The sequence below is a fragment of the Pyxicephalus adspersus genome, chromosome 3 (assembly GCF_032062135.1).
Source record: "Pyxicephalus adspersus chromosome 3, UCB_Pads_2.0, whole genome shotgun sequence".
Classification (NCBI taxonomy): domain Eukaryota; kingdom Metazoa; phylum Chordata; class Amphibia; order Anura; family Pyxicephalidae; genus Pyxicephalus; species Pyxicephalus adspersus.
In genome coordinates, this window is record NC_092860.1 from 108,694,796 (window position 1) to 108,711,799 (window position 17,004).

General features: G+C 35.5%; 1 protein-coding gene across 4 annotated transcripts in view; it reads right to left on the reverse strand.

The window, feature by feature from the left end:
* Positions 1 to 17,004, reverse strand: part of PDGFC (platelet derived growth factor C) — a 149,574-nt gene that overhangs the window by 48,749 nt on the left and 83,821 nt on the right. For all 4 annotated transcript variants that reach the window (XM_072405965.1, XM_072405964.1, XM_072405966.1 and 1 more), the window contains one exon: positions 4,319 to 4,499. In XM_072405965.1, coding sequence (XP_072262066.1) covers positions 4,319 to 4,499 — 181 coding nt within the window. The remainder of the gene's footprint in view (positions 1 to 4,318; positions 4,500 to 17,004) is intronic.

Below are 17,004 nucleotides of genomic sequence, written 5' to 3' on the forward strand. Positions count from 1 at the left end.
ATATATATATATATATATATATATATATATATTTATATTTATATTCATACTTCCACTGACCTACGATATCATCCATTATAGTCTGTCTGTAGCGGCAAGATATATGTGCCTTTTATCATCACCACCCAGGTAAGTTAAGTGACAAGTGCACCAATATTACTAGCCATCTGCAAATCAATCTCTAATAACATCTATACAAATAAATATACACAGAATATATGTCCTCACCATCTCATCTCTAAGCTACTGACAATGAAGCGGTGTCATTAAAAAAAAAAGTTTTTGTTTTTTTTATTATTATCACACCTGTACTTGATCTAAAATGCTGATGTTGCAGGCGTGTTAAAGTACAATTTCTACCTCCCTCCAGGAAAAAGTACAATACTTCTTCAAAAGTGACCTCCTTAGCTACTTAGGTAGTTGCTGTGAGTTTCCTGCCCCCTTGGAATTATTTTTCTTTTTGCTGGAATTTCATGATTATGATAAATAAAGACTGAACCCACTTCATAATTATCACAATCATCATTAATCATCTGCCTCGTTGTCCAGCCCAAGATCCTGAAAATCCTGCTAAACAGGATGAATATTTATTTATATTATTTATATATCTTTTATTTTATATATCTTTTATTTTATTCTAATTCATCACCAGTCTATCAAACTGCTTCTAGATTACGAGTGTAGTAATGCTGCTAAATAAAAATATGTCTAAATAAAAATACACTTAATGGAAAATTTAAGAAAGCAATAGTTTATGATCTTTCTTAATGGATAAAACATTTTTTGCATTTTGGATGCTACAAAGATAAGGATCACATTCTTAACTTTTAAGATACCTTTGTTTCATTAAACAAAAAACACGTAATTATGTGGATTTATATTATTCTTTCTTGTGATGTACAATTTAAAGTGTGTTACATTCTATCCATTCAGTCATCTAGTCAAAGCAAGTTTTCAGCATTAGTTGTCCAACTGCTGTAGGTTGCAGGTTGCATTACGTAACTGGAAAGGCATGTCAACCCTATTATTACAGGACAAACAGATTTACAAGAGGGATTTGGTCTAATTAAAAAAAGCTGGGCAAGATATTATGGTGGCAGAAGAAAATAAGGCATTGTTCATCAGAAACATATTAAAAGCTGGAAAAAAACAGAATGGCTGATAAAGCAGCAATGAGCCCCTGTAAAATCACTGTATAATGGGGCAATTTCCTTTTGTTGTCAAAGTTTTTCTACACAGAGAGCTGTGTAGGCAAATTGTAAAAGTCTACAAGAGTATAGCCATATGACATGATGTCATGCGGGCCTCTCAAGTTAATTCAAAGACATCATTGACTGGAGAAGTTGTTTAAGGTCAAACATTTCGCATATGGCGTTATTTCCCATCTCTATGGACCTGTAGAATCTGACTATAAATAATATTTTTCTAACACCAGATGAAGCCAGGAAGTAAAGTAGTATCCAACCCTCAACTTTTTTGCATTGCACTATTGATATCCACCCACCAAACAGCACATTCATTCCCCTCTCCAAATCTTGCAATTTGTTGTTACAACAGTTGATTGCTCTGCTTCAGTAAGGGCTACTAATCCAAAATTCTGGCCAGGAAGTTTACACAGCCGACTATTATAGAAATGCACTAGGCTGTTTTCAAAGTCACTGCCAATTATTTCCCTTGGGGTGGATCCAGGAAGTTCCTTAACTTCCTATGTTTCCTGCTGTGCAACATGCTTGTTAGGCCAGGTAACATTCCTGCAGAAGAGTCATCCTAAAAGTATCTACAACAGGAATCAATGAGAAATGCAATGCAGTGTATCCACCTTAAAAAGGAAGTCACAGGGAAATGAACATTGATGGGAAATCAAAAGGAAGTCAAATTCAGGAAGACATCACATTAGTTTAACTACTAATATATTGCATTTTTTCTTTTGATTAAAGAACTGTTATTTTTAGTTAAAACTTTTTATTTTTGGAAAAAGTTTGGAAATAAAAAACTCCCTTTCAGTTTTTGTTTTTTGTCTGTGTCCTTGGGGACATTTCAGTTCTTGAGATATAAAAATATTAAGGAAATTGTAGGGGACTCTTAGGCTGCTTTTACACAGAGTGCCTGTGTAAGCACTTATTCACTAAATGATTGAGAGCTCTTGCCATTTGGGATAGTTAAATTTAAAGAGGAACTAAACTCAAAGCTCCTTCTGCGCATGCCTGAGGTGCTTGGGAAGGAGCACTCAACAGGTATCCTGGGAGGCTTTGTGCTCCCATTCATTCTTGACTGCCTAGGCAAAAAAAAAAACAACAGAGTTTTAACTTTACATTATTGGGCTGTCTACTCTTTTATGTAAAGGGGAAATTTTGAGTTTAGGTACGCTTTAAGGGGTGAAGCCACTATTAGCTAGCTGTTCTGCAAACACTCCAGCTTTAGCTGTCACCATAACATGTATCCCCAATGGAAGATTGTTCTGGTGGCATGGCAAACACCTTGGATTCCCATTACTGTTTGTCTCAATGACAATGGTCATAGGGACATATATAGGGGTAATCTTCCTAGAGGGACACAGACAACAAAACTGATTTCTAGCGCCGACCTACTCTATCCAAAAAAAGTTCTGGCTATACATGCTCTTTACCAATAATACATTTTTTATGTTACAGATAAAATGGAGCCTGGGGATGTGTAACAAAATAGTTAAAGGTCTGAGAGACAAAAAAATCAGAAAAAATTAAAGGAATTTATTAAACGCAGTCTTAAGGAAATAAGGAAAGGATGTAAATGAGGTTCAACAGGGCAGCATTTTCAGTATAATGCCAAGACCAGAACACAGAGATATGACCTTAAACTAGCAAAAGGGAAACTAACTTTACAAATAGTTACTTTACTGTAATTGTAGTCAATTCTCAGAAGTAGATTCCAGCAGTAGTGTGTCAGTAAACAGGGTGTAAATTTAAATATCCATGGAGCAAACACAGATCCATACTTGGACAAAATGGTTTAAAAGAAAAGAGGGAGCAGAATTGATGGACGACTTTTACTTCCATCACCCTTCTAGTTTTCTATGTAAACCAAACTAAACTAAATACACAAACATAAACCACACACATAATAATGTAAAGTATTCTATAACAGTGCATACTGTACATAGAGGCAAATTCATTTAACAGTGGAACAAGGAAACAACAGTGCTGTTATCCATGGCAATGAGAAAGGTGTTATCTAAACAGGCAACAAAGAATGTCAACTGGAATCTGATTTTACACCAGTTTGCCACTATGTATCAAATCATAGAAGAACGTGCTGACAATCATTATCAGGTCATTCGTAGATAAAGTGACTTTGAACTGTGGCTAGTACTAAACTGTTCCACTACACTGTATTATTTACCATCTGCTCAGTTCCCTGTACTTCTATTCATACCTTGCAAAGCATGTTTATACAAATTTTAACATATTGTTGCAGTCTTTAACAGCCAATCACATATGGTACTTAAGTTCTGGGTGCTGGTTGATTTTAATACAAAGGTGTAAAGATGGAGTAAAAAATGAAGATCAATATATTATAAATTGTCAGTCAGTCTGATTGATAGTTCAGCAGAAAGTGTTCAGTATTTTGAAAATGAACAGCACTACAGGCTACAATTATTGTTTCAAATGTTTTTAACGCCACAATTACTACTTTGTAATAGTGGTGATCACGTCCTGCAATATAAGCTATATGCTGTTGGTTGATCACTTTTCAAATGAATGGAGCCAAATTAGGTAAAGTAAGGTGATCGATATTTTATAAAAAAAACAATAAAACATATAGCTCTTTATTTGGCAATTAGAAATTAAAAAATGTGAACAAAATAAGTGGCAATTTGACCTCAGACCCCCCAGGTTATGATTATGCATCTTTAAAACATAACAATGACAAATGGAAGAAGTACAAATAAGCTACATCTGCATATAATCATCACAGCATTAAGTAAAATCTTCTCTGGCAGTTACTGTTTGTTTCAAACAAAATCATTTTCCAAAAAAACCTAAACATAATTTACAGATATTAAATTTCCTTGCAAACTGGGAAAACAAAGTTACGCAGGAATTTTCACATGACTGACCACAAACTGAAATCACTGACACATCCCAAATCAGCAAAGTGAAACACCTGGGTATATATTTAGTTTTCATGTAAGGAATACATTGCTTGTAGAAGAAAGTTGTTTAGTTTTCATTAACTTTTTTTGGGTATGTTCAGACCTGATGACCTGAAACTATCAAATTACTGGAAGTACAGCGTTCTCTAAAAACAACTACACTAAGTCTAGAATCAATTTGCTTACCGGGGTAAGGATCGTATAATGAATGCAGAATCCTGGTTCAGAAGGGAAATATTCATCAGATACAAATCGTATCCTTATCTGATTTCCTTTTGAAATCTGTTTGCCTGGCACTGTATTAGAGCCGCACCATCGCCCAAGGATTGTGCCGTCAATGGGGTCTTCAATTTCTACAAAATCATACCTGATGAAATAAAAATAAAAGGATGAAGGATATAATGATGTCTAACATAGTCATACATTTTTAATTTAAAGAATAACTGCAACATGAAACAACCTACTCAACACATCTACCTATGAAAAAGAGCATTGCAGTCAATGTTCCCTGATTTTGTTCTGATTTAGGTTTTACAGGCTGTGAAGTTGCTTTTTACAACCTTCCCACACTTTGGAACCATGACCACAGTCAAGACGCTACATGTATCTGACTGTAAATAATGAATGGGGGCAGTAGTAAGTGGCTAAGTACCACCAATTGTCAAATATTTAAATGCTGGCTTATTCAAGAACCATTGTAGCAGTTGGGGATACTCAGGAACCACTGTTCCACCATCTGTCTGAACTTAGCCTAAGTTTTTTCTCTTACCTAACACCACATTGTTAACAAAGGTCACAATATTACAATCTGCCTGACCTTTTCCTATTGTTGTCTGAAGAAAAGGAGTCGAGTACCATTTTAGATTTCAGCCTACATAACCTGGATTATTTCACATCTACAACTAAAATATAGAAGAACAATAGCAGTGGTGTTGTCACAGTTAAACTGCGAAACTCATAAAAAAACTTTCCAGTCCAAAGTAAGGGCATGCAACTCCTGAACTAAAAGATGGACTAGCCAGTATGGTCCCAAATACATAGGTATATCATCCTATTATGTAGATAGGTATCATGCATTTTCTAGCAATGAAGCTTCAGTTCAGTCACTGAATAATTATTATAAAGGTTATGAAATTCGTTAATTTTTCTTGTTTTACTAAAGTCCTGCTTTGAAATTATTCATAACATCAAAGAAAAGGTTGTACACATGTATACCAGTACCAATATCATACTATGGAGTGTTTTCGCTGGGTTTTACTACAAATCCAGGATTGTATTACACTTCATACAACAGTTTAAATCCACCTAAAAGGATTTACTAAACCCATTTTTTTTAGCCAATCAAACTAAACTTTCTCATGGCAACATGATACAGACTCTATAGCACTAAGTGGTTTATAATAATTACTCCCCTTTTCAAGTCTTTCCCTGGGGAATTGTAAAGGAGTTATGTCCTTTTATGTTCAACAAACAAGTCTGCTTTTTCAACAAAGTTTCAGTTCCCATTTGGGAATTTATGAATTACTCATTTATTTTCAATGAAGCCCAGCTGCACCAAGGCATCAAGACAGAGGTGATGGTGTCACTGGGATGGACATTTTTCAAAATTTTCAAAGAATCTCAGAGGAAGGAGATAGGGGAAAAAACTGTCTGCCGAGGAAGTTTTAGTTTAGTGACCTTTATGACCTTTATAAAAGAAAACCAAATCTAATGCCAAATAGAATGGACTGGGCTATTTTTCAAGTTTCACAAACTGGAGTAAAGTTAACTGATAACACAGCATTTGTTTTTATTTTGATTAGTGGTTGTAACCCTTTTTTTTTTCATTATAGCTTAGTAGTAATGTCTATAAAATATATACAAAGGCTGTACAACCCTTTATATATACCCGTAATTAAACACAAACCCGTGCTTAATTAAAGCTCTTGACCGGTTATCAGCCTTTTATGGGGCTTGATTTATTAAAAGCTCCCCACCAGGAGGCTGGAGAGGATACACTTTCATCAGTGAAACTGGGTGATCCAGCAAACCTAGAAGTAGTTTGCTATTTGCCAGCAAATGTTTTCAATCTTGGACCAGATCCATTTCAGGTTTCCTGGATCACCCAGCTTCACTGATGAAAGTGTATCCTCTCCAGCCATCTCGAACTTTTATATATCAGGCCCATAGTCACTGTACAGCAGGGCTGTAGTGTGAGTAAAAAGTAGAACAAGGAAATCAGTTCATGTGCTCAAAATAATTATGCTAATAGGAAGCAAATGCAGAGAAGAGAAAAAAAAAGCTCATTAATGTGCTGCTTCTTTTTTAAGTGTCCAGTCACAGGTTGGAGGACACCAGTACAGGACAACCTGAGTTCATAGGAAATTAATTAGTGGATGATGTTAGCCACCACACTGAGGCCCTGGCTAAAAGATGAATACTGCAGCAAAAGCTGGTTTAGGTATTTTATTTTTCTGCCTTAAAACATATTTATGTAATGCAAACAATTTTTAACATGTTGCTAGTTCAGAAAAATAATGATTCCACCTTTCTCTTTGACATGACAACACAGCGTCTAATTGTTAAGCATGTGGTGTCGGCCATGCCTTCCTAATTTCTGAGTGATTAAAAAGAAAGATCCCAGTTTATTTTCTTCCCTGTTTTTTTTTACCTTGACATTTTAAAATGTTCAGGTTACATCCCTTACAAATCATAATATCTACATATTATTTATTGTCAATAGTTGCTAGAGGGGTGCTTTGATTCAGGGAATTGATAGAGCGATCTTTTAGGGTGAGGAAAGTCTTCTTTCCTTTTGTATGGCAAAAAAAAAAACCAAAGGTTTTAACTCTGTATAGCACTTTGTCGAAAAACTGCCACTAGCTATGTTTCAGTGTCATATGGGTAGCATATATTATATAGCATAAATGTTATTATCAGTTTCACCAGCAGACAGTTACCATTGGTTTGGTATGTAAACTTTGATGGATACAGCAGCCAATCAATTTCCAATAAGGTGCAATAAAAATGACATTAGGACTCTAGCTGGTTATTATAGGCAGCAACTCGGCTCTCATTTCCTTCTGTTTTTTCTTTTACTTAGACCTTGTGTATCTGTTTTCATCCAGTCAGTTGTATCAGATTACTTCCACCCAGCATGAGCAGGGATAAACTTTGTACGCTTTTAAACTCTACAGTCTGTTTTGTTGAATTAGGAACACTTGGCCACTGGCTGTTCTCTATGTCAGAGGGAAATCCTTTGGATGCCAATATGCAGAATCAGCAAATTACAAAAAAAGCAGAAAAACGATGCAGTGTACAAAATACTTCTCAAATTACAACTTGTACTCCTTGCAAAGGGAAAACAAAACAGTATTATAAATTTAGGATGGCGCTTTTAACATTCACACAAGAATTTGCTTTTAAATGAACTTTTTTAAATAGAAATAGGTTCTAAAGTTCTAAACTTCAAAAAATTTTAATCCAAGAAGTATTTTTCTGTTTTAAGTTACAGCCAGTACATACATTGGGGCATCTGCCCTAAACTGGAACTAAAGAGTGTTTCAAAAGCATGAAAAAAGTTGATGGAAGATTGCCTAACGCTTTGTAATGCCTTGATGTACACATTGAATGAATCTGTAAAGGCCTTGGGAACAAAACTGTGCTTTGTAAATGAAAGCCAATCTTCAGACAAAATTGTATTTGGTTTGAAGAAGGTGGGAAAAAGTAAACATTTTTGTCAGATTCCTTATCTTGGTCTGTGGAACCATTAAGGATTTTTCCCTCTTACTACCTTACAGCAAAAAAGAAGCCATTTAGATTTGTCATTCTACTAAAATGCTTTTTGACTGTGTCTCCATCAGAGAGATTTCTAATAATTTCCAGGTTTGTTGGATCACCCAGGCTCACTGATGAAAGTGTATCTTCTCCAGCCTTGGAGAGGCTTTTCTCTCAGATGTCCCAAATGATACCTTGCCCTAAAATGACCCTTAGGACATGTTTTGGTGGTCTAAAAGTGTTAAACTAATGTCAAACTGCTTATATTGACTGAAGCCCAAAGTCCATCTATCGAGTCCTCATCTCATGCAAGAGTTCAAATGTGACCTAAAACCTAAATTAACACCAAAACTTCTCCCCAACACTTAACCATAAACCTAACTCTGGAACTTAACATGTAACAATTTTTTATACACCAAAGCCTAAACCTTACCCTCGTTCTAACCTAGTCCTAACAGTTATAGCTCTAAATAATAGGAACCCTAAAACATTCAACCTTCTAAAATCCAAGCCAAATCTCAACCTTTCAACCCTGAAAAAAACCCTCATAATGCATACTTTCTCTTTGGTAAAGAATCTGGCATTTTGTGTGTCAGGATGGGCACAGAAAATACCTATACCTGTGCCGGATTTAGGTAGCGAAGACATGAGATTAAAAAAAATGACTGCCTCGTGCTTACAAATATGGTGTGTGTGCACAACATGATCTGATGGTATCATGAACAACACAAACTAAGTAGATTTCTAAAGCACAGAGTAACTGCTTGGAACTAATAGTACACATAAGATGTCATTAAAGTAGAATCTCTGCAAAGTGGACAAATCCACTTGCATGGAGACAGTAATCCTTTGCCACAGGAGTCAAACTAGAAGATCATGTGCTGATGGCAAATCAGTTGGCCACCATAAATATGGCCTCAATTACTTCCCAATTTTTTCAGGAGCAAAGCAGGTTTACCACAAAGACAAGCCCCAGACAAAAGTCCTATTTCATTCTTCTGGTTGTGGATAAATTGTGAATTCCCCGATGGGTGCGATGGGTGCCCCCCACCATCAACTGCCATGGCACTATTGTATGAAGCATTTACTAGGGTTCAGCAGAAGAAACCAGATCTAGAGCCGTTTAAATTTTGTTTACTTTTTGTTTTTTTTGGGGGTGGGGGGGTGGCCTTTTTGGGTGCAATAAAGGTACATTTTTAAAAGTATTAAAAGATTGTTTTTACACAAGAACAGGCTCTCAGTCTTCTTCTAATAAACAGCGTTAAAATTATCTTTCCAAGAGAACACCCTGACTCATTTAAGAACTGTGTTACAGTGGGAAGTGATCTGACATTTCAGTTGCTCTCCTCGCTTGGTTAAAATGAGATTTAATATAAATAGCACATTGGTGAATTATGCAGTATACAATTTACTTTCCAAAATTACTATATTTATCTTTTATTCATTCTGCAGCAACATATTGGTGCTGACACATGTTGTTATCACTAGGGAGCCTTACTGGAGACAAAAATGTATGCTCTTTAGAAGTTAAGTTACGCCAATAAGCTTTGTATTTTTGTAACTTACAGTCCATACGTTCTTTTCTCTAAAATGTAAAAATCATTATTTGTCCTATGGTTACTGCATGCATGGAAAGACAATGGAAACAGTCAATGACAGTGACATGTTTGAAAATCATAATTGTTAAGCTACAAACACATGTAACATGAATAAATCATTCATCATAACTGAATGGTCAAAATTAAATGGGACAAGGATCATGTATGTAGTGATGTATACAGTGATTAAATTCACATGTAAAGATTTACTGTCATAGTTACATCTCTCTGTTCAAGAAGGTATGCCATGTACAGTTATATGGGAACTGCTACTATTGCTCTGCTCATAAATATATGATAAAAACCAGAAAAAAACAGCAAGTAGCCAAGGACATTTAATAACCAACGCCCAGGCCAAAAGGCTGTGATGTCTAGGGGTACTTAGTTGACATTTACAGTCAATAGGTCTTAAGGAGGAATGCCTAGGAGACTTTATTACATCAGCCAATATTTTCCTGCCAATATAAACAGTAGAAACTGCAACGTCTAGTCATATGCACTCAGACATAAATATTCTTAAAGTACAAACATGCCTAACTCTACTGCATATTTGCTTCAAAACGTTTTGAAACAATTTTACCTATATAAAATTGCTACTGCAGATACAGAAAATAAAAATTCCATACACCAATACCAATATACAGTGGTACCTGGGTATAAGTCCACTTTGGAATAAGTCCAACTTGGTATAAGTCCTGTTTGGACTCGAAAAACTTTGCTTGGTATACAACCTTTGTGCTAGAACTTGTATGGGTCAAAATAAGTCAAAACACTGCGCGCTACTATTATTTACCTCTCTCGAGACAAAGCCACGACTGCCCACGAGTGTCACTACGTCAGTTGCTACCATTCAGTGAACAACCCACGCTATAACTCTCTGTAAATTACATAACATCTCCTCATCCTCCATTCTCAGCACCATCCTAGTAGGCACTCGACTCTTCTCAGCAAGGTAAAGGGAGGTTACATTTTATTTCATATAATTGCTTTTGTATTTATGTATTTTAGTATTAAGCAGTGTTTAAGTTATTTCACACAGCCCCATCAATGTATAATATGTCAATAACATTTTTTTTTTTCATGAGAACGGATTATTCATTTTCTTTTTATTTCTTATGGGAAAAATTTGTTTGGTAAAAGTCCTGTTTGGTAACCGGTCCAAGGATCTGGAACGGATTAAGGACTTATACCAAGGTACCACTTTATTATCAATTATAAGGTTCCACCTAAAAAAAGAAGGCACTAATCAACATTAAATCTACAGACAAAATTCAAAATATAGAAAATAAAGGAATGAGTTACCAAAATGTTTGGTCAGTGGTTAAATAGTGAAAGGCATACACGGTATAACGGTCAAAGCAGATAAACCTAGGCTGGCACATTTATTATACTATCAATTAATTATTAAAGACTTTTATAGTATCCTATAGTATATCACACACTAACATTTATAAATCCCATTTTATTACTACTATAAAATCAATATGCTCTCATGAATATAGGCACTGCGCCACATAATTTCAGTAGCATATGTGTTTTATCTCCCATGCATTTTCTCACATCTTTCCTCTATGCCATAAAGTTAAATACTGATCTGATGATGTCATCTTTTTTTATTGTGTAAATTGTCTTGAAATTTTACCAGGGAATCTTAACACATTTTTCAGATCAGCAATTTGCTTCCTTGGGAAACTGATCAGAAGAGCAAATGAAAAAATATCTCTAATGCATATGATGCATACTTCATACAACATTGAATAATGTACAAAAACATAAAGTTACCCTTAGGTAAGCTTATGCATAAAATGGAAATGGAATATTCATTGATCCATCTGCCACCTGGAGGTGTAAGAACAGTGATTGGTAAAAGGCACTGTAATCACTTATATCCCCAAGTATGCAAAAAGCTCTACTTGTCATATTTAAAAAAAAAACATTTTATGTACTTCATGTTTACACAAGTACAACATTAGCAAGAGCACATCCAATGAATTTTTTGCAAGTAAAAATATCATCTAATGTGTTACTTTTCAGCAAGTGCAGTGACCAGTCCAGGACTGGTGTACTGGTTCAAAGTATTTGTCTCACTTGTATAAATGTATCTGTGTTTCACACACCTATAACATATATGACATTTGAACTATTTCTAAACAACCCTCCTATAAGTAGTAGGTACAAAAGGTAGAGTATTTGAGAATCATACCGATTATATTTAACCCCCAAACCAACAGTAATTGTTTTCAAAAGTCAATGGGACCATGTTTTGGCGCCGCAAATACAGCTTAGAGGACGATTTTTAAATTTAGAACTACAAGTATTACAAGAACTCGTGTAGGACCCAGTGCTAAGATTGGAGGCTCAAAGTGTATTCAATAATCTTGATATTTCATGCAACAGTATACTTTGGATAATTCACTGTAATCCGAGGTGTTGAATGCTTGTCTGCAATGACTGAGCAACATGATAAGAAACAAGACTCTAGAAGATGATGAGGACTGTGTGGCAGGTGAAGAAACACAACTGTCTGGCTGAAGGAGAACAGATGGTATGTCTGCTATTTCAGCTGATTAAACAGGGAAGGGATTCTTTTCAACTTGACAGCAAGCTGCCTGCACAATACTTACAAACATTCAGTACTCAGGACATGGCCTGATGGGTGGGTGCCAAGTTAATGAGATGCCGCTCATAGCATGTTAACATTTAGTTGCCAGGCATGTTTTGATATTTTGTTTCAAATTTCAAAACTCCTTGTTAAGAATGTCCAGCGAGCTAAGATTTCATGATCGAAACCCCATTTTTGTAGGTTAAGTATAGAGAGACATTCAGACTCCACAGAGTGTTTTGACTACCCATGAAGTCATAGGATTGATTTCAAAAGATTAGACATGCAAAATACACAAAGTGACCAAACCTGTACAAAAACACAATTATCTGTCTGGAAGGGTTTTCAGGCAGTGAATGGATGTGAGAAGAGCTGGATCCATTTAGAAGACTTTATTCATTGAAGATTCCTCAGAGGAAGCATTGTAAAGGACCAGAATGTAGTAGAATCTTTACTTTTCTTTTAAGGTTTCAACTGAGTTTATATTTTATTCAACACCTTTCAGGTAACATTTAAAAGAAAAACTTTGCATTGGTTCAAAAACATAATATGTAGAATTGGTAGAAAAACAATTTTTTTCAATTACATTTTATCTCCATCAGTATCCAAATACGTTTAAAAAAAATTTCAATAGCAGGTTAAGCTTTCATCTTGGCAAACATGCAAACACAACAAATAATAAATACCAAGTCCACAGAACACAAACAGGTCGGAATCTTTGCACACATTTGCACAAATTCGTGCAGTGGCCAAGTAGAAATTAGGTTTGTTATCAGAAAATTACAAAACACATATATTAAACATATAGATATAGCAGTGATCATCTCTTGCCTAACCAATACTTCACCAAACAGGACATTTATATCAATCTGATTATGGTACTAACGTCAATGCATGACTGTACAGATGTGATCAAGTAAGGTTTTAACCAACTCTGAGCCTAGTGAGAGTCATGTTGCCCTTTTTTTAGAACACAACCTGATAGTCAAAAACTGATAGATCAACATTTTGTCTTTGATAATTTAGTAAATACTATGGGAGGTCCAAATTTGCTGGAGAAAGATCCTAATGTAGTATCAATCATTTAGGCTTTTAATACCTCCTGGAAAATATCATCCCTAATCTGAATGCAAGAGCAGACATAGGGAGGTACAAAATGTGCTGCACAAGAACCCTTGAACCTCCTTGGCCATCCATACCCCCACAGCAGCCGTCTCCCCCTAATCTCTCCTTGTGTTGTGTCTCAGCCCCACTCACTGGGGTCACCGGATGCTTTGTGGAGGGAGATGTGCGGTTAGAGAGCTAAATGTAACTTGTGGTGACTGAGGACCAGACTCAAGGCACAAGAGAGGGATGTTGTGTGGTAAGGGAGCCTGGGTGTGTTTGAGGCTGTGGAAAAGTTTGGGCAACTGTGCCCTGGGGTGACTGATATGGCAGAAAGTATGGGGCTCAAGTCTGCACAGGGGCCAACTGCTGAATATAGTTGCACTGTCTGCATATATTTAAATAGGTTAAACAATGTAAATACATAGAAATTACATTGAAGATAGACTAAAAAGCACTGGAATATTCTTGAAACCATAACTAGACTACAAACTATATTGAACACAAAATGCATAATAGAGAGGGACCTAGGGTGCTAAGGTGAGAGAAGAAGGCTAGAAAATGTCAGCCTGTCATTACACATTTACGTCACCAAGAATCAGAGTAATTGGTGTGTGTTTCTCAATTTTCTTTTTTCTTACAGTTCTGGTTTGGGGTTTGAAACCCTAGATACTTACTCCTGACCTTTTACTGTATATTTATTTTACCGTTCCCTTTTGGGTTGGTAATGGGTTATTTTCACTTTCACATACCCTTCTCTGTGTCAAATTTAATAATTACTTCAATTGAAAATAGGCTTGATTCTTAATAATGTTTTAAATTCTGCATAAATTTATGTGAGACAGCTATTTGGAGGTTTGCTATTTTCAGCCCAGGCCTAATGTCTGTGCATGCATTACATGCATGCTAGGAAACTTTGAAACTATTTTCTGCTGGTAATAGGATGTTAGAAGAAGGTAACTGGCAAAACGAAGTGCTGGGAAATGTTTTTGTAGATCTATACGAGGTCAAAGCACATATCAGCCCTTATAAATCCTTAAGAAGGCAAAACAAAAATCCAAAAATGTATTTTACATCAGATTCCAAATGGCCATATGCCATTTTCTGGGGGTCACTTTCTGCTGTTGGATTGTTGTTTTTTAGATTCCAAAAAGAGAGGTGATCTGCCTATAGAATATATGACCTTTCTGAAAAACGTGAGCCCCACTTAAATGTTTTCTAAGAACATCTCACAGACTCACAGCCCAGAAAGCTTACATAGGCTATTTCCTATTTTATCTTATGGCTTGTTAGTTGAAATGGCATTTCTTTGGTACTCCCTGGCCACAGCAGGTATTCAGATGGGTGAAATACATTTTTCCCACCATATGCAGTGGTTACTTGCTCTGGCCTGTAAATTATGGAGCAACGTATGAGCCAGCAGGATAAAATACTGCATGTGATGGGGGAGCAGGTATTACATACACCTGGTAGTGTGGAATACTTGTAGATGCCAGAGAGCAGTACCAGACGGACATGTTCCCTCTTCTGTTAAAAGTATGCTTTATATATAAAATGACCCTGTGCTGACAGGGACAATATACAGTTATTAGAATATTATATACATGTATGTGCAAAATACATATTGAGAAAACAACCAAACCCCATCTCTCTTGTCTCTAAATAAATGCTGGCATTAAAAAAAAAAAACTACCATTGTTTACTCACTTTAATTCATTTTTCTTTCTCTGTTATACGGAGTCTTTCTTTGAGTGTATGGTCACTCCCTACTGGCTGTCCTGAACCTGGATGACCTATTAGGTAGATATATTTTGCTTCGCAGATTAAGACAAAATGAACAGTGTGTGTTAGATGGGCTGGAAGGGTAGTAATTTTTGCAGGAAGATTGCTGTAACAAATGTTCTAGATATACTGTACAAATAAGCCTATGTTCACATTTGAAAGTATAAAAATTGCTGAATTCATTTTACAGGTAATAATATATAATCATTTTGGAAAAGGCATATTAAATGTAAGTTGCTTTCCCTGCATTATACACTTATTTTAATTAAAAATATTGTTTGATTCTGTAATGAGGCTTCTGTAGCACCACTGTGACATTTATTACATACAACACCTTCAAAGATATTAGGTCAGGTATTCTAAAGATATATTTTCCGGGGTACAACAGACACACTCCAGCCAGTGCATGGAAAGCTCTCAAATATTAATATTCCGATGATAACCTCCCATTAGAGGTCTTACAGCAATATATAAATATGTCTCCCAATCCAAATGGAAATGTTCAATGGTGATGTATTTGTTAAATAAGCAAATATGCAGCATCAAAAGATAAGTAACAGTAGGAAAGAAGGTCTTTTACTGTATTCACCACAATATGAAATGGTAATGTTAGTTTCTCTTTCCTAGCAATGCCAAGTGAAAACCCAGACACAGAAGGGATCGCCGTCTTGTGTAGCTGTAAATCAGGCCTTCAAAAATAGACATGCAGAGGACAACAAACTGTGTTTTTGATTTCATTTCTATTTTTACTCTTCAGAAAATGAAAGACTAGACTGAAACACAAAATTAAATAGTAAAAACTAAATGAGGAAGAAAAGAATTCAGAACTCAATACAAAGTGTAATCTGCGTTGTAGCAAACACGCCAAAACAAGTATGTCTAAATGTGTACTAGGGATGATATTGATGTATGGCTACATGGCTAGAACTTTCTCTGTGCAAAGAGACTTTTTTACTTTTCTTAGTAATTGAGGTGAAATTGTGTGGGCTTTATTTGTCCAGTCATGTGCAATGAAAAATCGTTGTTTTTCTCTGCACATGCTTGAGAAATCTTTGCTAGGTGAATTTTGAATATGTTTTCATCTTACTCACAAACATAATTAAAAACACTGAAAGCAAACTTTCTTTACTGTTTTTGTGGGTCAGTATGTGTTACTGTATTAATGAAAAGAAGAAAACCTCAGTGCTATAGGCCCTCTATCATAAACCTTATATTCCCATAGGAATGCTAAGAAAGTTATATATTAAAATAGTAAATAAAATCTTTGTCTCTATACCTCACCATTTCTGCAAAAAATATTAAGTCATATATTCAGCAATAAATTGTAACTACAATTCGCTGTACTTGCTATTACTGATTTTAATATATATAAATCCCTAATATATATCCGATAACCTTATATATCTAATTTTATGACCTAGATAAAATCAGGATATACTTCAAAGCTCAATGTCCTTCTTTCTAGCAGCATCCCAAATATCAACATCCTTCTTGTCTAGCAACGTCCCAAATACTGGATTGCTCCAGGTTATTCCCAATCCCCATATAACTATTATATGGTCTACATATTTGGAATGAAGAGAAAACCACCTTAGTATGAAAAGAGGACCAGAACCTGGAAATTACATCTTTAGTCCTTTCCTACACATTGGTTCTGATTTATTAAAGCTCTCCAATTATGGTGCCCCCATGATCTTCTTCAGTCTTTGAGAGCTCTATTAAATCAGCCTCATTTTGTCATAGAAACTTCATTAGCAATGTAACTATTCACATAGCTTAACATTTGAGGTAAAATTGTGCTGATCTTTATCAGTCAATCAATATTATTATTATTATTATAATTATTAATAATAAACAGGATTTATATAGCTCCAACATATTACGTAGCGATGTACATTAAATAGGGGTTGCATATGACAGAAGAATACAGTGACACAGGAGGACGAGATGACCCTGTCCCAAAGAGCTTACAATCTAGTAGGTGGGGGAAGTAACACACAATTGGAGGGGAGATATGTAGTGGTGGGAAG